General features: G+C 48.0%; 1 protein-coding gene across 1 annotated transcript in view; it reads right to left on the reverse strand.

Moving 5' to 3' along the window:
- Window positions 1-27,376, reverse strand: part of gbe1b (glucan (1,4-alpha-), branching enzyme 1b) — a 393,966-nt gene that overhangs the window by 179,916 nt on the left and 186,674 nt on the right. The window contains exons 8-9 of the mRNA XM_071358105.1: window positions 15,383-15,498; window positions 13,727-13,854 (exon numbers count right to left, since the gene is read on the reverse strand). Of these exons, the coding sequence (XP_071214206.1) occupies window positions 13,727-13,854; window positions 15,383-15,498 (244 nt within the window). The remainder of the gene's footprint in view (window positions 1-13,726; window positions 13,855-15,382; window positions 15,499-27,376) is intronic.

Consider the following 27,376-nt stretch of genomic DNA (forward strand, 5'->3'; position numbering starts at 1 on the left):
CCATGAGCAACACATACTGATACTACTCCATGAGCAACACATACTGATACTACTCCAACACATACTGATACTACTCCAACACATACTGATACTACTCCAGGAGCAACACATACTGATGCTACTCCAACACATACTGATACTACTCCAACACATACTGATACTACTCCATGAGCAACACATACTGATACTACTCCAACACATACTAAGACTACTCCATGAGCAACACATACTGATGCTACTCCAACACAAACTGATACTACTCCAACACAAACTGATACTACTCCATGAGCAACACATACTGAGAGTACTCCAACACATACTGATACTACTCCATGAGCAACACATACTGATACTACTCCATGAGCAACACATACTGATACTACTCCATGAGCAACACATACTGATACTACTCCAGGAGCAACACATACTGATACTACTCCAACACATACTAAGACTACTCCATGAGCAACACATACTGATACTACTCCATGAGCAACACATACTGATACTACTCCAACACATACTGATACTACTCCAACACATACTGATACTACTCCAGGAGCAACACATACTGATGCTACTCCAACACATACTGATACTACTCCAACACATACTGATACTACTCCATGAGCAACACATACTGATACTACTCCAACACATACTAAGACTACTCCATGAGCAACACATACTGATGCTACTCCAACACATACTGATACTACTCCAACAAATACTGATACTACTCCAGGAGCAACACATACTGATGCTACTCCAACACATACTGATACTACTCCAACACATACTGATACTACTCCATGAGCAACACATACTGATACTACTCCAACACATACTAAGACTACTCCATGAGCAACACATACTGATGCTACTCCAACACATACTGATACTACTCCAACACATACTGATACTACTCCAGGAGCAACACATACTGATACTACTCCAACACATACTAAGACTACTCCATGAGCAACACATACTGATACTACTCCATGAGCAACACATACTGATACTACTCCAACACATACTGATACTACTCCAACACATACTGATACTACTCCAGGAGCAACACATACTGATGCTACTCCAACACATACTGATACTACTCCAACACATACTGATACTACTCCATGAGCAACACATACTGATACTACTCCATGAGCAACACATACTGATACTACTCCAGGAGCAACACATACTGATACTACTCCAACACATACTAAGACTACTCCATGAGCAACACATACTGATACTACTCCATGAGCAACACATACTGATACTACTCCAACACATACTGATACTACTCCAACACATACTGATACTACTCCAGGAGCAACACATACTGATGCTACTCCAACACATACTGATACTACTCCAACACATACTGATACTACTCCAACACACACTGATACTACTCCAACACATACTGATACTACTCCAACACATACTGATACTACTCCAGGAGCAACACATACTGATACTACTCCAACACATACTGATACTACTCCAACACATACTGATACTACTCCAACACATACTGATACTACTCCAACACATACTGATACTACTCCAACACATACTGATACTACTCCAACACATACTGATACTACTCCAACACATACTGATACTACTCCAAAAAATACTGATACTACTCCAACACATACTGAGACTACTCCATGAGCAACACATACTGAGACTACTCCATGAGCAACACATACTGATACTACTCCATGAGCAACACATACTGATACTACTCCAACACATACTGATACTACTCCAACACATACTGATACTACTCCAACACATACTGATACTACTCCTGGAGCAACACATACTAATACTACTCCAACACATACTGATACTACTCCAACACATACTGATACTACTCCAACACATACTAAGACTACTCCATGAGCAACACATACTGATACTACTCCATGAGCAACACATACTGATACTACTCCAACACATACGGATACTACTCCAACACATACTAAGACTACTCAATGAGCAACACATACTGATACTACTCCATGAGCAACACATACTGATACTACTCCATGAGCAACACATACTGATACTACTCCATGAGCAACACATACTGATACTACTCCAACACATACTAATACTACTCAATGAGCAACACATACTGATACTACTCCAACACATACTGATACTACTCCATGAGCAACACATACTGATACTACTCCATGAGCAACACATACTGATACTACTCCATGAGCAACACATACTGATACTACTCCAACACATACTGATACTACTCCATGAGCAACACATACTGATACTACTCAAACACATACTGATACTACTCCATGAGCAACACATACTGATACTACTCCAACACATACTGATACTACTCCATGAGCAACACATACTGATACTACTCCATGAGCAACACATACTGATACTACTCCATGAGCAACACATACTGATACTACTCCAACACATACTGATACTACTCCATGAGCAACACATACTGATACTACTCCATGAGCAACACATACTGATACTACTCCAGGAGCAACACATACTGATACTACTCCAACACATACTAAGACTACTCCATGAGCAACACATACTGATACTACTCCATGAGCAACACATACTGATACTACTCCAACACATACTGATACTACTCCAACACATACTGATACTACTCCAGGAGCAACACATACTGATGCTACTCCAACACATACTGATACTACTCCAACACATACTGATACTACTCCAACACACACTGATACTACTCCAACACATACTGATACTACTCCAACACATACTGATACTACTCCAGGAGCAACACATACTGATACTACTCCAACACATACTGATACTACTCCAACACATACTGATACTACTCCAACACATACTGATACTACTCCAACACATACTGATACTACTCCAACACATACTGATACTACTCCAGGAGCAACACATACTGATACTACTCCAACACATACTGATACTACTCCAACACATACTGATACTACTCCAACACATACTGAGACTACTCCATGAGCAACACATACTGAGACTACTCCATGAGCAACACATACTGATACTACTCCATGAGCAACACATACTGATACTACTCCAACACATACTGATACTACTCCTGGAGCAACACATACTAATACTACTCCAACACATACTGATACTACTCCAACACATACTGATACTACTCCAACACATACTAAGACTACTCCATGAGCAACACATACTGATACTACTCCATGAGCAACACATACTGATACTACTCCAACACATACGGATACTACTCCAACACATACTAAGACTACTCCATGAGCAACACATACTGATACTACTCCATGAGCAACACATACTGATACTACTCCATGAGCAACACATACTGATACTACTCCATGAGCAACACATACTGATACTACTCCAACACATACTAATACTACTCAATGAGCAACACATACTGATACTACTCCAACACATACTGATACTACTCCATGAGCAACACATACTGATACTACTCCATGAGCAACACATACTGATACTACTCCATGAGCAACACATACTGATACTACTCCAACACATACTGATACTACTCCATGAGCAACACATACTGATACTACTCAAACACATACTGATACTACTCCATGAGCAACACATACTGATACTACTCCAACACATACTGATACTACTCCAACACATACTGATACTACTCCATGAGCAACACATACTGATACTACTCCATGAGCAACACAAACTGATACTACTCCATGAGCAACACATACTGATACTACTCCATGAGCATCACATACTGATACTACTCCATGAGCAACACATACTGATACTACTCCATGAGCAACACATACTGATACTACTCCATGAGCAACACATACTGATACTACTCCAACACATACTGATACTACTCCAACACATACTAAGACTACTCCATGAGCAACACATACTGATACTACTCCAACACATACTGAGACTACTCCATGAGCAACACATACTGATACTACTCCATGAGCAACACATACTGATACTACTCCATGAGCAACACATACTGATACTACTCCAACACATACGGATACTACTCCAACACATACTAAGACTACTCCATGAGCAACACATATTGATACTACTCCATGAGCAACACATACTGATACTACTCCAACACATACTAAGACTACTCCATGAGCAACACATACTGATACTACTCCAACACATACTGATACTACTCCATGAGCAACACATACTGATACGACTCCATGAGCAACACATACTGATACTACTCCAACACATACTAAGACTACTCCATGAGCAACACATACTGATACTACTCCAACACATACTGATACTACTCCATGAGCAACACATACTGATACTACTCCAACACATACTGATACTACTCCATGAGCAACACATACTGATACTACTCCATGAGCAACACATACTGATACTACTCCATGAGCAACACATACTGATACTACTCCAACACATACTGATACTACTCCATGAGCAACACATACTGATACTACTCCAACACATACTGATACTACGCCAACACATACTGATACTACTCCATGAGCAACACATACTGATACTACTCCAACACATACTGATACTACTCCATGAGCAACACATACTGATACTACTCCATGAGCAACACATACTGATACTACTCCATGAGCAACACATACTGATACTACTCCAACACATACTGATACTACTCCATGAGCAACACATACTGATACTACTCCATGAGCAACACATACTGATACTACTCCATGAGCAACACATACTGATACTACTCCATGAGCAACACATACTGATACTACTCCATGAGCAACACATACTGATACTACTCAAACACATACTGATACTACTCCATGAGCAACACATACTGAGACTACTCCATGAGCAACACATACTGATACTACTCCATGAGCAACACATACTGATACTACTCCAACACATACTGATACTACTCCAGGAGCAACACATACTGATACTACTCCAACACATACTGATACTACTCCAACACATACTGATACTACTCCAACACACACTGATACTACTCCATGAGCAACACATACTAAGACATGAGCAACACATACTGATACTACTCCTGGAGCAACACATACTGATACTACTCCATGAGCAACACATACTGATACTACTCCATGAGCAACACATACTGATACTACTCCAACACATACTGATACTACTCCATGAGCAACACATACTGATACTACTCCAACACATACTGATACTACTCCATGAGCAACACATACTGATACTACTCCATGAGCAACACATACTGATACTACTCCATGAGCAACACATACTGATACTACTCCAACACATACTGATACTACTCCATGAGCAACACATACTGATACTACTCCAACACATACTGATACTACTCCTGGAGCAACACATACTGATACTACTCCATGAGCAACACATACTGATACTACTCCATGAGCAACACATACTGATACTACTCCAACACATACTGATACTACTCCATGAGCAACACATACTGATACTACTCCAACACATACTGATACTACTCCATGAGCAACACATACTGATACTACTCCATGAGCAACACATACTGATACTACTCCATGAGCAACACATACTGATACTACTCCAACACATACTGATACTACTCCATGAGCAACACATACTGATACTACTCCAACACATACTGATACTACTCCAACACATACTGATACTACTCCAACACATACGGATACTACTCCAACACATACTAAGACTACTCCATGAGCAACACATACTGATACTACTCCATGAGCAACACATACTGATACTACTGCATGAGCAACACATACTGATACTACTCCATGAGCAACACATACTGATACTACTCCATGAGCAACACATACTGATACTACTCAAACACATACTGATACTACTCCATGAGCAACACATACTGACACTACTCCAACACATACTGATACTACTCCATGAGCAACACATACTGATACTACTCCATGAGCAACACATACTGATACTACTCCATGAGCAACACAAACTGATACTACTCCATGAGCAACACATACTGATACTACTCCATGAGCAACACATACTGATACTACTCCATGAGCAACACATACTGATACTACTCCATGAGCAACACATACTGATACTACTCCATGAGCAACACATACTGATACTACTCCAACACATACTGATACTACTCCAACACATACTAAGACTACTCCATGAGCAACACATACTGATACTACTCCAACACATACTGAGACTACTCCATGAGCAACACATACTGATACTACTCCATGAGCAACACATACTGATACTACTCCATGAGCAACACATACTGATACTACTCCAACACATACTGATACTACTCCATGAGCAACACATACTGAGACTACTCCAACACATACTAAGACTACTCCATGAGCAACACATACTGATACTACTCCAACACATACTGATACTACTCCATGAGCAACACATACTGAGACTACTCCATGAGCAACACATACTGAGACTACTCCATGAGCAACACATACTGATACTACTCCAACACATACTGATACTACTCCAACACAAACTGATACTACTCCATGAGCAACACATACTGATACTACTCCGACACAAACTGATACTACTCCAACACAAACTGATACTACTCCAACACATACTGATACTACTCCAACACATACAGATACTACTCCAACACATACAGATACTACTCCATGAGCAACACATACTGATACTACTCCATGAGCAACACATATTTTCCAAATACTACCTTCCTGACCGGTTGCAACACGGCCTGGTATGGGGTGGTGAAGACATCCAGGACACCTATTCGAAACGGTGCCTGAGGTAGGCCCCGCAGCATCATCAAGGACCAGCCACGAGCTGTTCTCTCCCTTACAGTCGGGCAGACGGTATCGGAGCATGACGGCTGATACCAACAGGCTCAGAGACAGTTTCTATGAACAAGCCTGGATAAGAGCGTCTGCTAAATGACTAAAATGTAAAACCATCAGACTGCTGACCACCTGAACTGGACTGACCACCTGTTCTGATTCTCCACACCTTAGAGCACACACACACACACACACACAGACACAGACACACAGACACACACACACACACACACACACTCTTATTATTTAATATATTATATATACTATATTATATATTATTGCTCAATTAAAACACTTGCCACTCAATCCCCCCCTTTCCCTGATACATGTGTACATATTGGACTACAAATTGTGCCTTCCTGTATTATACTTATGCTAAAATGTTTATTCTATTCTACTGAGCCGTTTACTTTATATTCGTATTAAATTCAAATGGTTTACTAGTTCTAATCGTTGTTGCATTGTGGAGAAGGAACCTGCCAACACGTAGTTAGATGATTTACACTATGCGTATATGCGGTACATACAACTAATAAAACTTCAAAACACTGAAACTATTCCAGGAACAACCAAGAGAGGAAATAGAAACTATATAGTATAAAAACTAATAGAAATATCCAGTTTAATCGAATGAATTAGAACCAAAACAAAGCGGCGGCTTCCGTTTACTGACGACATTATTGCTTAATTACAGAGATGATCAAAGACGTGAGACAACAATAAGAGATTTAATTAATCATGACCAGGGGGTGTGTCATCCACAACTCATTTAATGTATTGTGTCAGTGTGTGTTTGGATGTAGAGTCAGGACTCCTCCAGTGTGTGTTTGGATGTAGTCAGGACTCCTTCAGTGTGTTTGGATGTAGAGTCAGGACTCCTCCAGTGTGTTTGGATGTAGAGTCAGGACTCCTCCAGTGTGTGTTTGGATGTAGAGTCAGGACTCCTCCAGTGTGTTAGGATGTAGAGTCAGGACTCCTCCAGTGTGTTAGGATGTAGAGTCAGGACTCCTCCAGTGTGTTTGGATGTAGAGTCAGGACTCCTCCAGTGTGTTTGGATGTAGAGTCAGGACTCCTCCAGTGTGTGTTTGGATGTAGAGTCAGGACTCCTCCAGTGTGTTTGGATGTAGAGTCAGGACTCCTCCAGTGTGTGTTTGGATGTAGAGTCAGGACTCCTCCAGTGTGTGTTTGGATGTAGAGTCAGGACTCCTCCAGTGTGTTAGGATGTAGAGTCAGGACTCCTCCAGTGTGTTTGGATGTAGAGTCAGGACTCCTCCAGTGTGTTTGGATGTAGAGTCAGGACTCCTCCAGTGTGTTTGGATGTAGAGTCAGGACTCCTTCAGTGTGTTTGGATGTAGAGTCAGGACTCCTCCAGTGTGTTTGGATGTAGAGTCAGGACTCCTCCAGTGTGTTTGGATGTAGAGTCAGGACTCCTCCAGTGTGTGTGGATGTAGAGTCAGGACTCCTTCAGTGTGTTTGGATGTAGAGTCAGGACTCCTCCAGTGTGTTTGGATGTAGAGTCAGGACTCCTCCAGTGTGTTTGGATGTAGAGTCAGGACTCCTCCAGTGTGTTTGGATGTAGAGTCAGGACTCCTCCAGTGTGTGTTTGGATGTAGAGTCAGGACTCCTCCAGTGTGTTTGGATGTAGAGTCAGGACTCCTCCAGTGTGTTTGGATGTAGAGTCAGGACTCCTCCAGTGTGTTTGGATGTAGAGTCAGGACTCCTCCAGTGTGTTAGGATGTAGAGTCAGGACTCCTCCAGTGTGTTAGGATGTAGAGTCAGGACTCCTCCAGTGTTTGGATGTAGAGTCAGGACTCCTCCAGTGTGTTAGGATGTAGAGTCAGGACTCCTCCAGTGTGTTAGGATGTAGAGTCAGGACTCCTCCAGTGTGTTAGGATGTAGAGTCAGGACTCCTCCAGTGTTTGGATGTAGAGTCAGGACTCCTCCAGTGTGTTAGGATGTAGAGTCAGGACACCTCCAGTGTGTTAGGATGTAGAGTCAGGACTCCTCCAGTGTGTTTGGATGTAGAGTCAGGACTCCTCCAGTGTGTTAGGATGTAGAGTCAGGACTCCTCCAGTGTGTTAGGATGTAGAGTCAGGACTCCTCCAGTGTGTTTGGATGTAGAGTCAGGACTCCTCCAGTGTGTTTGGATGTAGAGTCAGGACTCCTCCAGTGTGTTTGGATGTAGAGTCAGGACTCCTCCAGTGTGTGTTTGGATGTAGAGTCAGGACTCCTCCAGTGTGTTAGGATGTAGAGTCAGGACTCCTCCAGTGTGTTTGGATGTAGAGTCAGGACTCCTCCAGTGTGTGTGGATGTAGAGTCAGGACTCCTTCAGTGTGTTAGGATGTAGAGTCAGGACTCCTCCAGTGTGTTTGGATGTAGAGTCAGGACTCCTCCAGTGTGTGTTTGGATGTAGAGTCAGGACTCCTCCAGTGTGTTTGGATGTAGAGTCAGGACTCCTCCAGTGTGTGTTTGGATGTAGAGTCAGGACTCCTCCAGTGTGTTAGGATGTAGAGTCAGGACTCCTCCAGTGTGTTTGGATGTAGAGTCAGGACTCCTCCAGTGTGTGTGGATGTAGAGTCAGGACTCCTTCAGTGTGTTTGGATGTAGAGTCAGGACTCCTTCAGTGTGTTTGGATGTAGAGTCAGGACTCCTCCAGTGTGTTTGGATGTAGAGTCAGGACTCCTCCAGTGTGTTTGGATGTAGAGTCAGGACTCCTCCAGTGTGTTTGGATGTAGAGTCAGGACTCCTCCAGTGTGTTTGGATGTAGAGTCAGGACTCCTCCAGTGTGTTTGGATGTAGAGTCAGGACTCCTCCAGTGTGTTTGGATGTAGAGTCAGGACTCCTCCAGTGTGTTAGGATGTAGAGTCAGGACTCCTCCAGTGCGTTAGGATGTAGAGTCAGGACTCCTCCAGTGTGTTTGGATGTAGAGTCAGGACACCTCCAGTGTGTTAGGATGTAGAGTCAGGACTCCTCCAGTGTGTTAGGATGTAGAGTCAGGACTCCTCCAGTGTGTTAGGATGTAGAGCCAGGACTCCTCCAGTGTTTGGATGTAGAGTCAGGACTCCTCCAGTGTGTTAGGATGTAGAGTCAGGACACCTCCAGTGTGTTAGGATGTAGAGTCAGGACTCCTCCAGTGTGTTTGGATGTAGAGTCAGGACACCTCCAGTGTGTTAGGATGTAGAGTCAGGACTCCTCCAGTGTGTTAGGATGTAGAGTCAGGACTCCTCCAGTGTGTTTGGATGTAGAGTCAGGACTCCTCCAGTGTGTTTGGATGTAGAGTCAGGACTCCTCCAGTGTTTGGATGTAGAGTCAGGACTCCTCCAGTGTGTTAGGATGTAGAGTCAGGACTCCTCCAGTGTGTTTGGATGTAGAGTCAGGACTCCTCCAGTGTGTTTGGATGTAGAGTCAGGACTCCTCCAGTGTGTGTGGATGTAGAGTCAGGACTCCTCCAGTGTGTTTGGATGTAGAGTCAGGACTCCTCCAGTGTGTTAGGATGTAGAGTCAGGACTCCTCCAGTGTGTGTGGATGTAGAGTCAGGACTCCTCCAGTGTGTTTGGATGTAGAGTCAGGACTCCTCCTGTGTGTTTGGATGTAGAGTCAGGACTCCTCCAGTGTGTTAGGATGTAGAGTCAGGACTCCTCCAGTGTGTTTGGATGTAGAGTCAGGACTCCTCCAGTGTGTTTGGATGTAGAGTCAGGACTCCTCCAGTGTGGATGTCGAGTCAGGACTCCTCCAGTGTGTTAGGATGTAGAGTCAGGACTCCTCCAGTGTGTGTGGATGTAGAGTCAGGACTCCTCCAGTGTGTTTGGATGTAGAGTCAGGACTCCTCCAGTGTGTTTGGATGTAGAGTCAGGACTCCTCCAGTGTGTGGATGTAGAGTCAGGACTCCTCCAGTGTGTCTGGATGTAGAGTCAGGACTCCTCCAGTGTGTTAGGATGTAGAGTCAGGACTCCTCCAGTGTGTGTTTGGCTGTTTTAGTAGAGTCCTACAGAGCCAGTGTTGTTCACTGTGGTGTGGTCTGAAGCTATAGCCTGGGCCCATATCTGGATGTGATTTAGTACTACTAATTCCTCTCACTATTATGGGCATGACCTTCAGGAACGCCATACTGATTTTACATATCAAATATTTTGGTACATATTGAAGTGCCTTGGGACTAGGGCCTAAGGACCAGTGTTACCTCTGCGATGGTGATGCAGTCAGGATACAGGGTGGCTAGGGCCTAAGGACTAGTGTTACCTCTGCGATGGTGATGCAGTCAGGATACAGGGTGGCTAGGGCCTAAGGACTAGTGTTACCTCTGCGATGGTGATGCAGTCAGGTTACAGGGTGGCTAGGGCCTAAGGACTAGTGTTACCTCTGCGATGGTGATGCAGTCAGGATACAGGGTGGCTAGGGCCTAAGGACCAGTGTTACCTCTGCGATGGTGATGCAGTCAGGATACAGGGTGGCTAGGGCCTAAGGACTAGTGTTACCTCTGCGATGGTGATGCAGTCAGGATACAGGGTGGCTAGGGCCTAAGGACCAGTGTTACCTCTGCGATGGTGATGCAGTCAGGTTACAGGGTGGCTAGGGCCTAAGGACTAGTGTTACCTCTGCGATGGTGATGCAGTCAGGATACAAGGTGGCTAGGGCCTAAGGACCAGTGTTACCTCTGCGATGGTGATGCAGTCAGGATACAAGGTGGCTAGGGCCTAAGGACCAGTGTTACCTCTGCGATGGTGATGCAGTCAGGTTACAGGGTGGCTAGGGCCTAAGGACTAGTGTTACCTCTGCGATGGTGATGCAGTCAGGATACAGGGTGGCTAGGGCCTAAGGACTAGTGTTACCTCTGCGATGGTGATGCAGTCAGGATACAAGGTGGCTAGGGCCTAAGGACCAGTGTTACCTCTGCGATGGTGATGCAGTCAGGATACAGGGTGGCTAGGGCCTAAGGACCAGTGTTACCTCTGCGATGGTGATGCAGTCAGGTTACAGGGTGGCTAGGGCCTAAGGACTAGTGTTACCTCTGCGATGGTGATGCAGTCAGGATACAAGGTGGCTAGGGCCTAAGGACCAGTGTTACCTCTGCGATGGTGATGCAGTCAGGATACAGGGTGGCTAGGGCCTAAGGACTAGTGTTACCTCTGCGATGGTGATGCAGTCAGGATACGGGGTGGCTAGGGCCTAAGGACTAGTGTTACCTCTGCGATGGTGATGCAGTCAGGTTACAGGGTGGCTAGGGCCTAAGGACTAGTGTTACCTCTGCGATGGTGATGCAGTCAGGATACAGGGTGGCTAGGGCCTAAGGACTAGTGTTACCTCTGCGATGGTGATGCAGTCAGGATACAAGGTGGCTAGGGCCTAAGGACCAGTGTTACCTCTGCGATGGTGATGCAGTCAGGATACAGGGGGGCTAGGGCCTAAGGACTAGTGTTACCTCTGCGATGGTGATGCAGTCAGGTTACAGGGTGGCTAGGGCCTAAGGACTAGTGTTACCTCTGCGATGGTGATGCAGTCAGGATACAGGGTGGCTAGGGCCTAAGGACTAGTGTTACCTCTGCGATGGTGATGCAGTCAGGATACAAGGTGGCTAGGGCCTAAGGACTAGTGTTACCTCTGCGATGGTGATGCAGTCAGGATACAAGGTGGCTAGGGCCTAAGGACTAGTGTTACCTCTGCGATGGTGATGCAGTCAGGATACAAGGTGGCTAGGGCCTAAGGACCAGTGTTACCTCTGCGATGGTGATGCAGTCAGGATACAGGGTGGCTAGGGGCTAAGGACTAGTGTTACCTCTGCGATGGTGATGCATTCAGGATACAGGGTGGCTAGGGCCTAAGGACCAGTGTTACCTCTGCGATGGTGATGCAGTCAGGATACAGAGTGGCTAGGGCCTAAGGACCAGTGTTACCTCTGCGATGGTGATGCAGTCAGGATACAGGGTGGCTAGGGCCTAAGGACCAGTGTTACCTCTGCGATGGTGATGCAGTCAGGATACAGGGGGACTAGGGCCTAAGGACCAGTGTTACCTCTGCGATGGTGATGCAGTCAGGATACAGGGGGGCTAGGGCCTAAGGACCAGTGTTACCTCTGCGATGGTGATGCAGTCAGGATACAGGGTGGCTAGGGCCTAAGGACTAGTGTTACCTCTGCGATGGTGATGCAGTCAGGATACAGGGTGGCTAGGGCCTAAGGACCAGTGTTACCTCTGCGATGGTGATGCAGTCAGGTTACAGGGTGGCTAGGGCCTAAGGACCAGTGTTACCTCTGCGATGGTGATGCAGTCAGGATACAGGGTGGCTAGGGCCTAAGGACCAGTGTTACCTCTGCGATGGTGATGCAGTCAGGATACAGGGTGGCTAGGGCCTAAGGACTAGTGTTACCTCTGCGATGGTGATGCAGTCAGGATACAGGGTGGCTAGGGCCTAAGGACCAGTGTTACCTCTGCGATGGTGATGCAGTCAGGATACAGGGTGGCTAGGGCCTAAGGACTAGTGTTACCTCTGCGATGGTGATGCAGTCAGGATACAGGGTGGCTAGGGCCTAAGGACTAGTGTTACCTCTGCGATGGTGATGCAGTCAGGATACAGGGTGGCTAGGGCCTAAGGACTAGTGTTACCTCTGCGATGGTGATGCAGTCAGGATACAGGGTGGCTAGGCCCTAAGGACCAGTGTTACCTCTGCGATGGTGATGCAGTCAGGATACAGGGTGGCTAGGGCCTAAGGACTAGTGTTACCTCTGCGATGGTGATGCAGTCAGGATACAGGGTGGCTAGGCCCTAAGGACCAGTGTTACCTCTGCGATGGTGATGCAGTCAGGATACAGGGTGTGGAGGACATGATTAGCTGTCATCAGATAGACCAGGGAGTCTTCATCCACCTGAAGACCAAAGTACTCTGAGTAGTCTCCTGAAAACATACTGCCTGAGGACAGAGAAAGAGCAAGGCTATCACCTAGGGAGCTAGGGTGTAGGAGTTAGGGGGTGAGGATTAACGGGTAGGGGGTAAGGGTTAGGGAGCTAGGGTGTAGGACTGAGGAAACTAAGAGCTAGGGTGTAGGGGTTAAGGGGTACAGTAAGTGCTTCTACTTAGATAAGTCTCCTGAAATTATACTACCTGATACTAACACCCACACTGAAAACATAACCAATATATAACCATAACCCACACTGAATACATAACAAATATATACAATTAACCCACACTGATACATAAACAATATATAACCATAACCCACACTGATACATAACCAAAATAAAACCATAACCCACACTGATACATAACCAATATATAACCATAACCCACACTGAATACATAACCATAACCCACACTGAATACATAACCAATATATAACCATAACCCACACTGATACATAACCAATATATAACCATAACCCACACTGAATACATAACCATAACCCACACTGATACATAACCAATATATCACCGTAACCCACACTGAAAACATAACCAATATATAACGATAATCCACACTGAATATATAACCATAACCCACACTGATACATAACCAATATATAACCATAACCCACACTGATACATAACCAAAATAAAACCATAACCCACACTGAATACATAACCAATATATAACCATAACCCACACTGATACATAACCAATATATAACGATAATCCACACTGAATATATAACCATAACCCACACTGATACATAACCAATATATAACGATAACCCACACTGATACATAACCAATATATAACCATAACCCACACTGATACATAACCAATATATAACGATAACCCACACTGATACATAACCAATATATAACGATAACCCACACTGAATACATAACCAATATATAACCCTAACCCACACTGATACATAACCAATATATAACCATAACCCACACTGATACATAACCAATATATAAAATTAACCCACACTGATACATAACCAATATATAACGATAATCCACACTGAATATATAACCATAACCCACACTGATACATAACCAATATATAACCACAACCCACACATAGACCATGTAAACCATAACCAAAAACTCTACTGTTGTTAGTGCACTTCGTATGAAAGACTTTATGTACGCTCTGTACATAGTGAAAATAACAATAAGCACTAGCACATCAGCTATGATGTTGCAGGTGCTTGGGAACACTGCTCTGGCATGTTTATACAAGTTGTGTCAGCCTCTTTATAAAAAGCTCTGACGAAGGCCAAGAGGTAGACGCATAAACTGGAATAAGTGATATGAGCAATATCAGTGTGTGGGATTTTCGCTTAACAATAACAGAACCTACACTGCTGCTAGTGTAAAGCATATGAAGTGATTATGAAAAGCACTATAATTCATTTCCAGTTTGAACAGGAATCTTAGGATGACCAGGAAGGAATTTTGAAATGTTCCTTGGGAGGTAAACATTTGACATTTTCTGTAATATATGAATCCCTAGCCCTTACCAATACCATGATGATGGTACATCATGGACGTCACCCCATCGAACCTGAAGCCATCAAAACGATACTCCTCCATCCACCAACGCAGGTTAGACAGCAGGAACCTCAGCACCTCCCAGCTGACGCACACACACACACACACACACACACAAGGTCAGGAAAACAAGATGCATTTAATAATTGAAACATGTGATGTTACTGGTGGGTCTGGTGAGACCCAGGAGGTTTGAGGCTACAGTTCATTCCCATCGGAGGTTGATGCTTAGGCACAGGTGTGTATGTGATAAGACGGAGGTGCGTACACACACACACACACACACACACACACACACACACACACACACACACACACACACACACACACACACACACACACACACACACACACACACACACACACACACACACACACACACACACACACACACACACACACACACACACACACACACACACACACACACACATGGGGCCACAGTGTCCAGTTATCTCTGGCTCTCTTTCTGGCTGAGTAAATCAATGACTTACAGTAGGTAACTGAGCACTCCTCCTGGTCTACATCCCAAATGGCACCCTATTCCCTATGTAGTGCACTACTTTTGACCAGGGACTATAGAGATCTGGTCAAAACTAGTGTGCCGAATAGGGAATAGGCTGCTATTTGGGATGGAGGCCTGATCTCTATCAGAGCGCATGGCCACTGGCTAAGTGTTTAGTATGGCCACCGTCTCACTGTGTCTCAGTCTGATAGGATTTCATGTAACACTTGGGTAAACAAACACCAAGCGAGGGAATTGAGTTCCTACTCCTGAGAATGAGATCAGCGATACTCTCTAACGTGCTTTGTGGCCTCTCTCCTTCTAACGTCTCACGTCCCAAACACCACACTGTTTCCCATTTAGTGCACTACTTTTGATCACAGCTCATAGGGTCTTGGTCAAAAGTAGTGCACTATATAGGGAATAGGTTGCCGTTTGAGAGACACGCACAACGTGACTCCGTCCAACATAGCAAACCAATACTCAGAATAAACACAGGAAGAGAAAGAAAGAACCAAGGTTCTTTTAAAGCACTGCAATATCAACACTACCTCAACAACTTGGGAGGACTGGACAGTGAAAGTGTAATTGAGGTGATTCGGTCAAGGTGAACCACGCTCACATGACAAGTCGCCTCGACCGAGGCCCGAAGAATTGTGTAAGCCCCCCCCCCCCCAAGTTAATACCTGGGCTTTAGCTCAGCGGGCTAGTATAATCTAGTTTAGCGGCACGCAGGACACCCAGGTTTCGAACTCAAGTCACATACGCACGCTACTCAATCAATCAATCAATTTTATATAGCCCTTCGTACATCAGCTAATATCTCGAAGTGCTGTACAGACACCCAGCCTAAAACCCCAAACAGCTAGTAATGCAGGTGTAGAAGCACGGTGGCTAGGAAAAACTCCCTAGAAAGGCCAAAACCTAGGAAGAAACCTAGAGAGGAACCAGGCTAGACCAGCCACTGGTCTAAGTGTTAGATTAAACAAAATATAGGACATCGTGATTATATAGAGAGACTCTGGCTATGCCCTAATTACCTCTCCGACCTCCCAAAGTGTGCTTTTGAAAGAGAACGGACTGGTATAAGAAATATGCTAGCCCAGCTAGCCCATGCCTGCACCAATCAATCAAATGCTTTCAGATTTGTGGGAAGTAGTGAACGAGTGTACACTTCAGGAGAAACATCCTGTAACTCTTCCTCCCTCTTTTACCGGGGCGAGGAGGAGGGATTAGAACGTGCTGATTCTATCCTTAAAATAGTCCTGTATCCCAGGGAGGCTCAAGGATCTGAGAGTGGTCCTGAAGTAAGCAGGCTCTTAAAGCTCTAAGTCTCTCTCTGTGCTGCCTCACTTCTGCCTCAGCACGTTGCCATAGAAACTTAACATGGCAGAGCTAGCTGGTGGCTGGTCTGCTGTGTAGAGCCTCATTGAGCTAGCTGGTGGCTGGCCTGCTGTGTAGAGCCTCATTGAGCTAGCTGGTGGCTGGTCTGCTGTGTAGAGTCTCATTGAGCTAGCTGGTGGCTGGCCTGCTGTGTAGAGCCTCATTGAGCTAGCTGGTGGCTGGCCTGCTGTGTAGAGTCTCATTGAGCTAGCTGGTGGCTGGCCTGCTGTGTAGAGTCTCATTGAGCTAGCTGGTGGCTGGCCTGCTGTGTAGAGTCTCATTGAGCTAGCTGGTGGCTGGCCTGCTGTGTAGAGCCTCATTGAGCTAGCTGGTGGCTGGCCTGCTGTGTAGAGTCTCATTGAGCTAGCTGGTGGCTGGTCTGCTGTGTAGAGCCTCATTGAGCTAGCTGGTGGCTGGTCTGCTGTGTAGAGTCTCATTGAGCTAGCTGGTGGCTGGTCTGCTGTGTAGAGTCTCATTGAGCTAGCTGGTGGCTGGCCTGCTGTGTAGAGCCTCATTGAGCTAGCTGGTGGCTGGCCTGCTGTGTAGAGTCTCATTGAGCTAGCTGGTGGCTGGTCTGCTGTGTAGAGCCTCATTGAGCTAGCTGGTGGCTGGTCTGCTGTGTAGAGTCTCATTGAGCTAGCTGGTGGCTGGTCTGCTGTGTAGAGTCTCATTGAGCTAGCTGGTGGCTGGTCTGCTGTGTAGAGTCTCATTGAGCTAGCTGGTGGCTGGTCTGCTGTGTAGAGTCTCATTGAGCTAGCTGGTGGCTGGCCTGCTGTGTAGAGTCTCATTGAGCTAGCTGGTGGCTGGTCTGCTGTGTAGAGCCTCATTGAGCTAGCTGGTGGCTGGCCTGCTGTGTAGAGCCTCATTGAGCTAGCTGGTGGCTGGCCTGCTGTGTAGAGTCTCATTGAGCTAGCTGGTGGCTGGCCTGCTGTGTAGAGTCTCATTGAGCTAGCTGGTGGCTGGTCTGCTGTGTAGAGTCTCATTGAGCTAGCTGGTGGCTGGCCTGCTGTGTAGAGCCTCATTGAGCTAGCTGGTGGCTGGCCTGCTGTGTAGAGCCTCATTGAGCTAGCTGGTGGCTGGCCTGCTGTGTAGAGTCGCATTGAGCTAGCTGGTGGCTGGTCTGCTGTGTAGAGCCTCATTGAGCTAGCTGGTGGCTGGCCTGCTGTGTAGAGCCTCATTGAGCTAGCTGGTGGCTGGCCCGCTGTGTAGAGTCTCATTGAGCTAGCTGGTGGCTGGCCTGCTGTGTAGCTTCATTGTGTAATGAACACTATCTGTGTGCAGCTGTGCAGGCCAAGGACATTGTGGAGGTCATCGCTGAGACCAAGGACATTGTGGAGGTCATCACTGAGACCAAGGACATTGTGGAGGTCATCACTGAGACCAAGGACATTGTGGAGGTCATCACTGAGACCACGGACATTGTGGAGATCATCACTGAGACCAAGGACATTGTGGAGGTCATCACTGAGACCAAGGACATTGTGGAGGTCATCACTGAGACCACGGACATTGTGGAGATCATCACTGAGACCAAGGACATTGTGGAGGTCATCACTGAGACCACGGACATTGTGGAGGTCATCACTGAGACCATGGACATTGTGGAGGTCATCACTGAGACCACGGACATTGTGGAGGTCATCACTGAGACCATGGACATTGTGGAGGTCATCACTGAGACCATGGACATTGTGGAGGTCATCACTGAGACCAAGGACATTGTGGAGGTCATCACTGAGACCACGGACATTGTGGAGATCATCACTGAGACCATGGACATTGTGGAGGTCATCACTGAGACCATGGACATTGTGGAGGTCATCACTGAGACCATGGACATTGTGGAGATCATCACTGAGACCAAGGACATTGTGGAGGTCATCACTGAGACCAAGGACATTGTGGAGGTCATCACTGAGACCACGGACATTGTGGAGATCATCACTGAGACCAAGGACATTGTGGAGGTCATCACTGAGACCATCGACATTGTGGAGGTCATCACTGAGACCATGGACATTGTGGAGGTCATCACTGAGACCATGGACATTGTGGAGGTCATCACTGAGACCATGGACATTGTGGAGGTCATCACTGAGACCATGGACATTGTGGAGGTCATCACTGAGACCATGGACATTGTGGAGGTCATCACTGAGACCATGGACATTGTGGAGGTCATCACTGAGACCACGGACATTGTGGAGGTCATCACTGAGACCAAGGACATTGTGGAGGTCATCACTGAGACCATGGACATTGTGGAGGTCATCACTGAGACCATGGACATTGTGGAGGTCATCACTGAGACCACGGACATTGTGGAGGTCATCACTGAGACCAAGGACATTGTGGAGGTCATCACTGAGACCATGGACATTGTGGAGGTCATCACTGAGACCATGGACATTGTGGAGGTCATCACTGAGACCAAGGACATTGTGGAGGTCATCACTGAGACCATGGACATTGTGGAGGTCATCACTGAGACCATCGACATTGTGGAGGTCATCACTGAGACCAAGGACATTGTGGAGGTCATCACTGAGACCACGGACATTGTGGAGATCATCACTGAGACCAAGGACATTGTGGAGGTCATCACTGAGACCATCGACATTGTGGAGGTCATCACTGAGACCATCGACATTGTGGAGGTCATCACTGAGACCATGGACATTGTGGAGGTCATCACTGAGACCATCGACATTGTGGAGGTCATCACTGAGACCATGGACATTGTGGAGGTCATCACTGAGACCACGGACATTGTGGAGGTCATCACTGAGACCATCGACATTGTGGAGGTCATCACTGAGACCAAGGACATTGTGGAGGTCATCACTGAGACCATCGACATTGTGGAGGTCATCACTGAGACCATGGACATTGTGGAGGTCATCACTGAGACCAAGGACATTGTGGAGGTCATCACTGAGACCATCGACATTGTGGAGGTCATCACTGAGACCATCGACATTGTGGAGGTCATCACTGAGACCATCGACATTGTGGAGGTCATCACTGAGACCAAGGACATTGTGGAGGTCATCACTGAGACCATGGACATTGTGGAGGTCATCACTGAGACCAAGGACATTGTGGAGGTCATCACTGAGACCATGGACATTGTGGAGGTCATCACTGAGACCATGGACATTGTGGAGGTCATCACTGAGACCATGGACATTGTGGAGGTCATCACTGAGACCATGGACATTGTGGAGGTCATCACTGAGACCATGGACATTGTGGAGGTCATCACTGAGACCATGGACATTGTGGAGGTCATCACTGAGACCATGGACATTGTGGAGGTCATCACTGAGACCATGGACATTGTGGAGGTCATCACTGAGACCATGGACATTGTGGAGGTCATCACTGAGACCATGGACATTGTGGAGGTCATCACTGAGACCATGGACATTGTGGAGGTCATCACTGAGACCAAGGACATTGTGGAGGTCATCACTGAGACCACGGACATTGTGGAGGTCATCACTGAGACCATGGACATTGTGGAGGTCATCACTGAGACCATGGACATTGTGGAGGTCATCACTGAGACCATGGACATTGTGGAGGTCATCACTGAGACCAAGGACATTGTGGAGGTCATCACTGAGACCATGGACATTGTGGAGGTCATCACTGAGACCATGGACATTGTGGAGGTCATCACTGAGACCATGGACATTGTGGAGGTCATCACTGAGACCATGGACATTGTGGAGGTCATCACTGAGACCATGGACATTGTGGAGGTCATCACTGAGACCATGGACATTGTGGAGGTCATCACTGAGACCATGGACATTGTGGAGGTCATCACTGAGACCATGGACATTGTGGAGGTCATCACTGAGACCAAGGACATTGTGGAGGTCATCACTGAGACCATCGACATTGTGGAGGTCATCACTGAGACCATGGACATTGTGGAGGTCATCACTGAGACCATGGACATTGTGGAGGTCATCACTGAGACCATGGACATTGTGGAGGTCATCACTGAGACCAAGGACATTATGGAGGTCATCACTGAGACCATGGACATTATGGAGGTCATCACTGAGACCATGGACATTGTGGAGGTCATCACTGAGACCATGGACATTGTGGAGGTCATCACTGAGACCATGGACATTGTGGAGGTCATCACTGAGACCATGGACATTGTGGAGGTCATCACTGAGACCATGGACATTGTGGAGGTCATCACTGAGACCAAGGACATTGTGGAGGTCATCACTGAGACCACGGACATTATGAGACGTCAATCAGGTATGAAAGAATATGACATTTTTTATGTCCCTTCAGCTCTTTCTAGAAACCAAGGCTTTTATTATAACAGTAAAGATAGGTGAGCAGAATGCACACTCAATGGAATACAATTTATTAAAACCAATATCCAAAAGCCATGTATTTATTTAGATGGCACTGAAATATTGCTTTACTTGAAGTGCCATCGGCAAAAATAGCACCCGACACAGCTACCATTGACAACTACTGTATAACAGATATATGGAACACATTCGTACGGGTCACAGATTGAATCCCTCCAATGCAATATCCAATATCATCCACACCGTGGCGTCGACGCCATTATCCACACCGTGGCGTCGGCGCCATTATCCACACCGTGGCGTCGGCGCCATTATCCACACCGTGGCGTCGGCGCCATTATCCACACCGTGGCGTCGGCGCCATTATCCACACCGTGGCGTCGACGCCATTATCCACACCGTGGCGCCGACGCCATTATCCACACCGTGGCGTCGACGCCATTATCCACACCGTGGCGTCGACGCCATTATCCACACCGTGGCGTCAGCACCATTATCCACACCGTGGCGTCGACGCCATTATCCACACCGTGGAGTCGACGCCATTATCCACACCGTGGCGTCGGCGCAATTATCCACACCGTGGCGTCGGCGCCATTATCCACACCGTGGCGTCGGCGCCATTATCCACACCGTGGCGTCGGCGCCATTATCCACACCGTGGCGTCGACGCCATTATCCACACCGTGGCGTCGACGCCATTATCCACACCGTGGCGTCGACGCCATTATCCACACCGTGGCGTCGACGCCATTATCCACACCGTGGCGTCAGCACCATTATCCACACCGTGGCGTCGTCACCATTATCCACACCGTGGCGTCGGCACCATTATCCACACCGTGGCGTCGGCACCATTATCCACACCGTGGCGTCGGCACCATTATCCACACCGTGGCGTCGACGCCATTATCCACATCTCGGTGTTGACATTTTTAGATGTGTAATGTTATGTTCCAAATGGCTCTGACCCCACCGACCCCACCGCTCTGACCCCACCGCTCTGACCCCACCGCTCTGACCCCACCGACCCCACCGCTCTGACCCCACCGCTCTGACCCCACCGCTCTGACCCCACCGCTCTGACCCCACCGCTCTGACCCCACCGACCCCACTGCTCTGACCCCACCGCTCCGACCCCACCGCTCCGACCCCACCGCTCTGACCCCACCGACCCCACCGCTCTGACCCCACCGCTCTGACCCCACCGCTCTGACCCCACCGACCCCACCGCTCTGACCCCACCGCTCTGAACCCACCGCTCTGACCCCACCGCTCTGAACCCACCGCTCTGACCCCACCGACCCCACCGCTCTGAACCCACCGCTCTGACCCCACCGCTCTGACCCCACCGCTCTGACCCCACCGCTCTGACCCCACCGCTCTGAACCCACCGCTCTGACCCCACCGACCCCACCGCTCTGACCCCACCGCTCTGACCCCACCGCTCTGACCCCACCGCTCTGACCCCACCGACCCCACCGCTCTGACCCCACCGCTCTGACCCCACCGCTCTGACCCCACCGCTCTGACCCCACCGCTCTGACCCCACCGCTCTGACCCCACCGCTCTGACCCCACCGCTCTGACCCCACCGCTCTGACCCCACCGCTCTGACCCCACCGCTCTGACCCCACCGCTCTGAACCCACCGCTCTGAACCCACCGACCCCATTGCTCTGAACCAATAAACGGCACAGTGTGTCCTCATGGACCAGAAATACCCAGGACCAGGGGGTTTGTGTTGGACCCATACCCAGGACCAGGGGGTTTGTGTTGGACCCATACAGCCACATTAACTCTACCTCCTCTACCTCCTCCATCCCCTCCTCCACCTCCTCCATCCCCTCCCTCCTCCACCTCCTCCATCCCCTCCCTCCTCCACCTCCTCCATCCCCTCCACCTCCTCCATCCCCTCCACCATCCCCTCTACCTCCTCCATCCCCTCCTCCACCTCCTCCATCCCATCCCTCCTCTACCTCCTCCATCCCTTCCTCCACCTCCTCCATCCCCTCCCTCCTCCATCCCCTCCTCTACCTCCTCCATCCCCTCCTCTACATCCTCACTCCCCTCCATCCCCTACCTCCTCCATCCCCTACCTCCTCATCCCCTCCCTCCTCTACCTCCTCCATCCCCTCCCTCCTCTACCTCCTCCATCCCCTCCCTCCTCTACCTCCTCCATCCCCTCCCTCCTCTACCTCCTCCATCCCCTCCCTCCTCTACCTCCTCCATCCCCTCCTCTACCTCCTCCATCCCCTCCTCTACATCCTCACTCCCCTCCCTCCCTCCTCTACCTCCTCCATCCCCTCCTCTACATCCTCACTCCCCTCCCTCCTCTACCTCCTCCATCCCATCCCTCTACCTCCTCCATCCCATCCCTCCTCTACCTCCTCCATCCCATCCATCCCCTACCTCCTCCATCCCCTCCCTCCTCTACCTCCTCCATCCCCTCCTCTACATCCTCACTCCCCTCCCTCCTCTACCTCCTCCATCCCCTCCCGCCTCTACCTCCTCCATCCCTTCCTCCACCTCCTCCATCCCCTCTACCTACTCCATCCCCCCTCTACCTCCATCCCCTCTACCTCCCCCTCTACCTCCCCCTCTACCTCCTCCTCTACCTCCTCCTCTACCCTGCTTACCCTTGAGAAGGAGCCTCACTGCATTTTCCATTTTCCTACTACCGCCTAGTTCCAACCAATCAGATTCACACTAATCCTCCCGACGACCGCAGTTTGTCTTTGTGTAGAAATTCATATTTCCTGAGAAACTGCATTAGCTTTCTCCCTGCATTGTGTGTATTTGTGTAAGTGTATGTGTCAGCCCTGATTGGGGAAGTGGGGTTCACATCTTGGTCAGACTGATGATAGCAGAATGGATCAGTCTCATTACCAAGTAGGGTTTGAGGCCACAGCCCCCCCCCCCCCCCCCACACACACCCTGAGGTCTATTATTCACAACACTATAGTCAAGCTACCAATAACAGTATATAAACGTAAAAAGCTGACAGGTCATTCCACGGGAGGCGTGATGCTGAAACAACCAACAGCAGGATGGGACAGGCCTGATGGATGGGGCACGGTTGTACAGACCATAACAGCATGGAAGAGACCGATGATCCTTCTGTACAGACCAGAACAGCATGGAAGAGAGATGATCCTTCTGGACAGAGTAAAACAGCATGGAAGAGACCGATGATCCTTCTGGACAGACCAGAACAGCATGGAAGAGACCGATGATCCTTCTGGACAGACCATAACAGCATGGACGAGAGATGATCCTTCTGGACAGACCATAACAGCATGGAAGAGACCGATGATCCTTCTGGACAGACCAGAACAGCATGGAAGAGACCGATGATCCTTCTGGACAGACCATAACAGCATGGAAGAGACCGATGATCCTTCTGGACAGACCATAACAGCATGGAAGAGACCGATGATCCTTCTGGACAGACCAGAACAGCATGGAAGAGACCGATGATCCTTCTGGACAGACCATAACAGCATGGAAGAGACCGATGATCCTTCTGGACAGACCAGAACAGCATGGAAGAGACCGATGATCCTTCTGGACAGACCATAACAGCATGGACGAGACCGATGATCCTTCTGGAAAGACCAGAACAGCATGGAAGAGACCAATTATAATTCAGACCACAAAGCCCTGGCCTCGGGCCTCTCTCTTTTCACATGTACAGACTTCATACACAGATGGATGCAAATTATCCACAATATAGGCTGAATGTAAGAGAGAGAGAGAGAGGGAGGAGAGAAACAGAGAGAGGGAGAGACAAGGGGGAGAGAAAGGGAGGGGGGGGGACAGAGAGAGAGAGCGAGAGAGAGAATTACTGAGGGACGCCTGGATCAAACCTAATTAGAAGTATCACATCTGAAGACCCCTGTTCCAGGTAATAGGTAGCTTCAGTAACTGCCTGATAGGAAGTCAGCCCTGCCCTGAGCTGTTCCAGGTAATAAGTAGCTACAGCAACTGCCTGATAGGAAGTCAGCCCTACCCTGAGCTGTTCCAGGTAATAAGTAGCTTCAGTAACTGCCTGATAGGAAGTCAGCCCTGCCCTGAGCTGTTCCAGGTTATAGGTAGCTACAGCAACTGCCTGATAGGAAGTCAGCCCTGCCCTGAGCTGTTCCAGGTAATAGGTAGCTTCAGTAACTGCCTGATAGGAAGTCAGCCCTGCCCTGAGCTGTTCCAGGTAATAAGTAGCTTCAATAACTGCCTGACAGGAAGTCAGCCCCGCCCTGAGCTGTTCCAGGTATTTGGTAGCTACAGCAACTGCCTAACAGGAAGTCAGCCCTGCCCTGAGCTGTTCCAGGTAATAGGTAGCTTCAGTAACTGCCTGACAGGAAGTCAGCCCTGCCCTGAGCTGTTCCAGGTAATAGGTAGCTACAGCAACTGCCTGACAGGAAGTCAGCCCCGCCCTGAGCTGTTCCAGGTATTTGGTAGCTACAGCAACTGCCTAACAGGAAGTCAGCCCTGCCCTGAGCTGTTCCAGGTAATAGGTAGCTTCAGTAACTGCCTGACAGGAAGTCAACCCTGCCCTGAGCTGTTCCAGGTAATAGGTAGCTACAGCAACTGCCTGATAGGAAGTCAGCCCCGCCCTGAGCTGTTCCAGGTAATAGGTAGCTACAGCAACTGCCTGATAGGAAGTCTTGCCACGCCCTGAGCTGTTCCAGGTAATAGGTAGCTACAGCAACTGCCTGACAGGAAGTCTTGCCACGCCCTGAGCTGTTCCAGGTAATAGGTAGCTACAGCAACTGCCTGACAGGAAGTCTTGCCACGCCCTGAGCTGTTCCAGGTAATAGGTAGCTACAGCAACTGCCTGACAGGAAGTCTTGCCACGCCCTGAGCTGTTCCAGGTAATAGGTAGCTACATCAACTGCCTGACAGGAAGTCTTGCCACGCCCTGAGCTGTTCCAGGTAATAGGTAGCTACAGCAACTGCCTGACAGGAAGTCTTGCCACGCCCTGAGCCATGTAACTTACAGTCCTGGTTCATTTATTCTCTATTTGTCACAATGTCTGCGTCTGAAATGGCACCCTGTTCCCTATACAGAGCATTGTTCCTGGCCACTTGCACTATATAGGGAATAGAGTGTCATTTTGGACACACAGCCAAGGTGTCCTTGGTCCTGTTTGAAAAAGGTCCATTAAAGCAGCAGTGGGAAGCAGATAGGGCCTAATACAGGAAGCAGATAGGGCCTAATACAGGAAGCAGATAGGGCCTAATACAGGAAGCAGATAGAGCAGGAGGGCACCTGTAGCTACATGTCTTTATGCTATAGAGAGGAAGTCTGCTTCGCTGGCTAGCTACTGTTTGCCTGACAACTGACCTTGAATTAAATTCCGCTGCTCTATCGATTTCGCCTCATACATTCCCGTCTGAATCTGCCATCCTAGAAGTCGTCTGTGTGACTTCAACATGGGGGGGCGGGAGAAGAATCCATTGTGGGAAATAAATGTAGCCAGAGGCCTGCGGATGGGTCGCCAGGCAAGACTACGGGGTTCATTGATGATTTGCTACAAATATGAATTAATGTATGAAAAATAAGGCGCCGGTTTCGATTCCTGACGGTTTCTATTTAGTGGAGTGTGTGTTTTTTCATCTAACAGGAAAACACAGTGGACGTGTTCGTCGCCGCTTCTATTACTGTAGACACGTTCAAATATTCCAGACAGTTTTGATCTGTTCCCAAAATGGCACCCCTACTCCCTAT

The sequence above is a fragment of the Salvelinus alpinus genome, chromosome 21, assembly GCF_045679555.1.
Source record: "Salvelinus alpinus chromosome 21, SLU_Salpinus.1, whole genome shotgun sequence".
Lineage (NCBI taxonomy): Eukaryota > Metazoa > Chordata > Actinopteri > Salmoniformes > Salmonidae > Salvelinus > Salvelinus alpinus.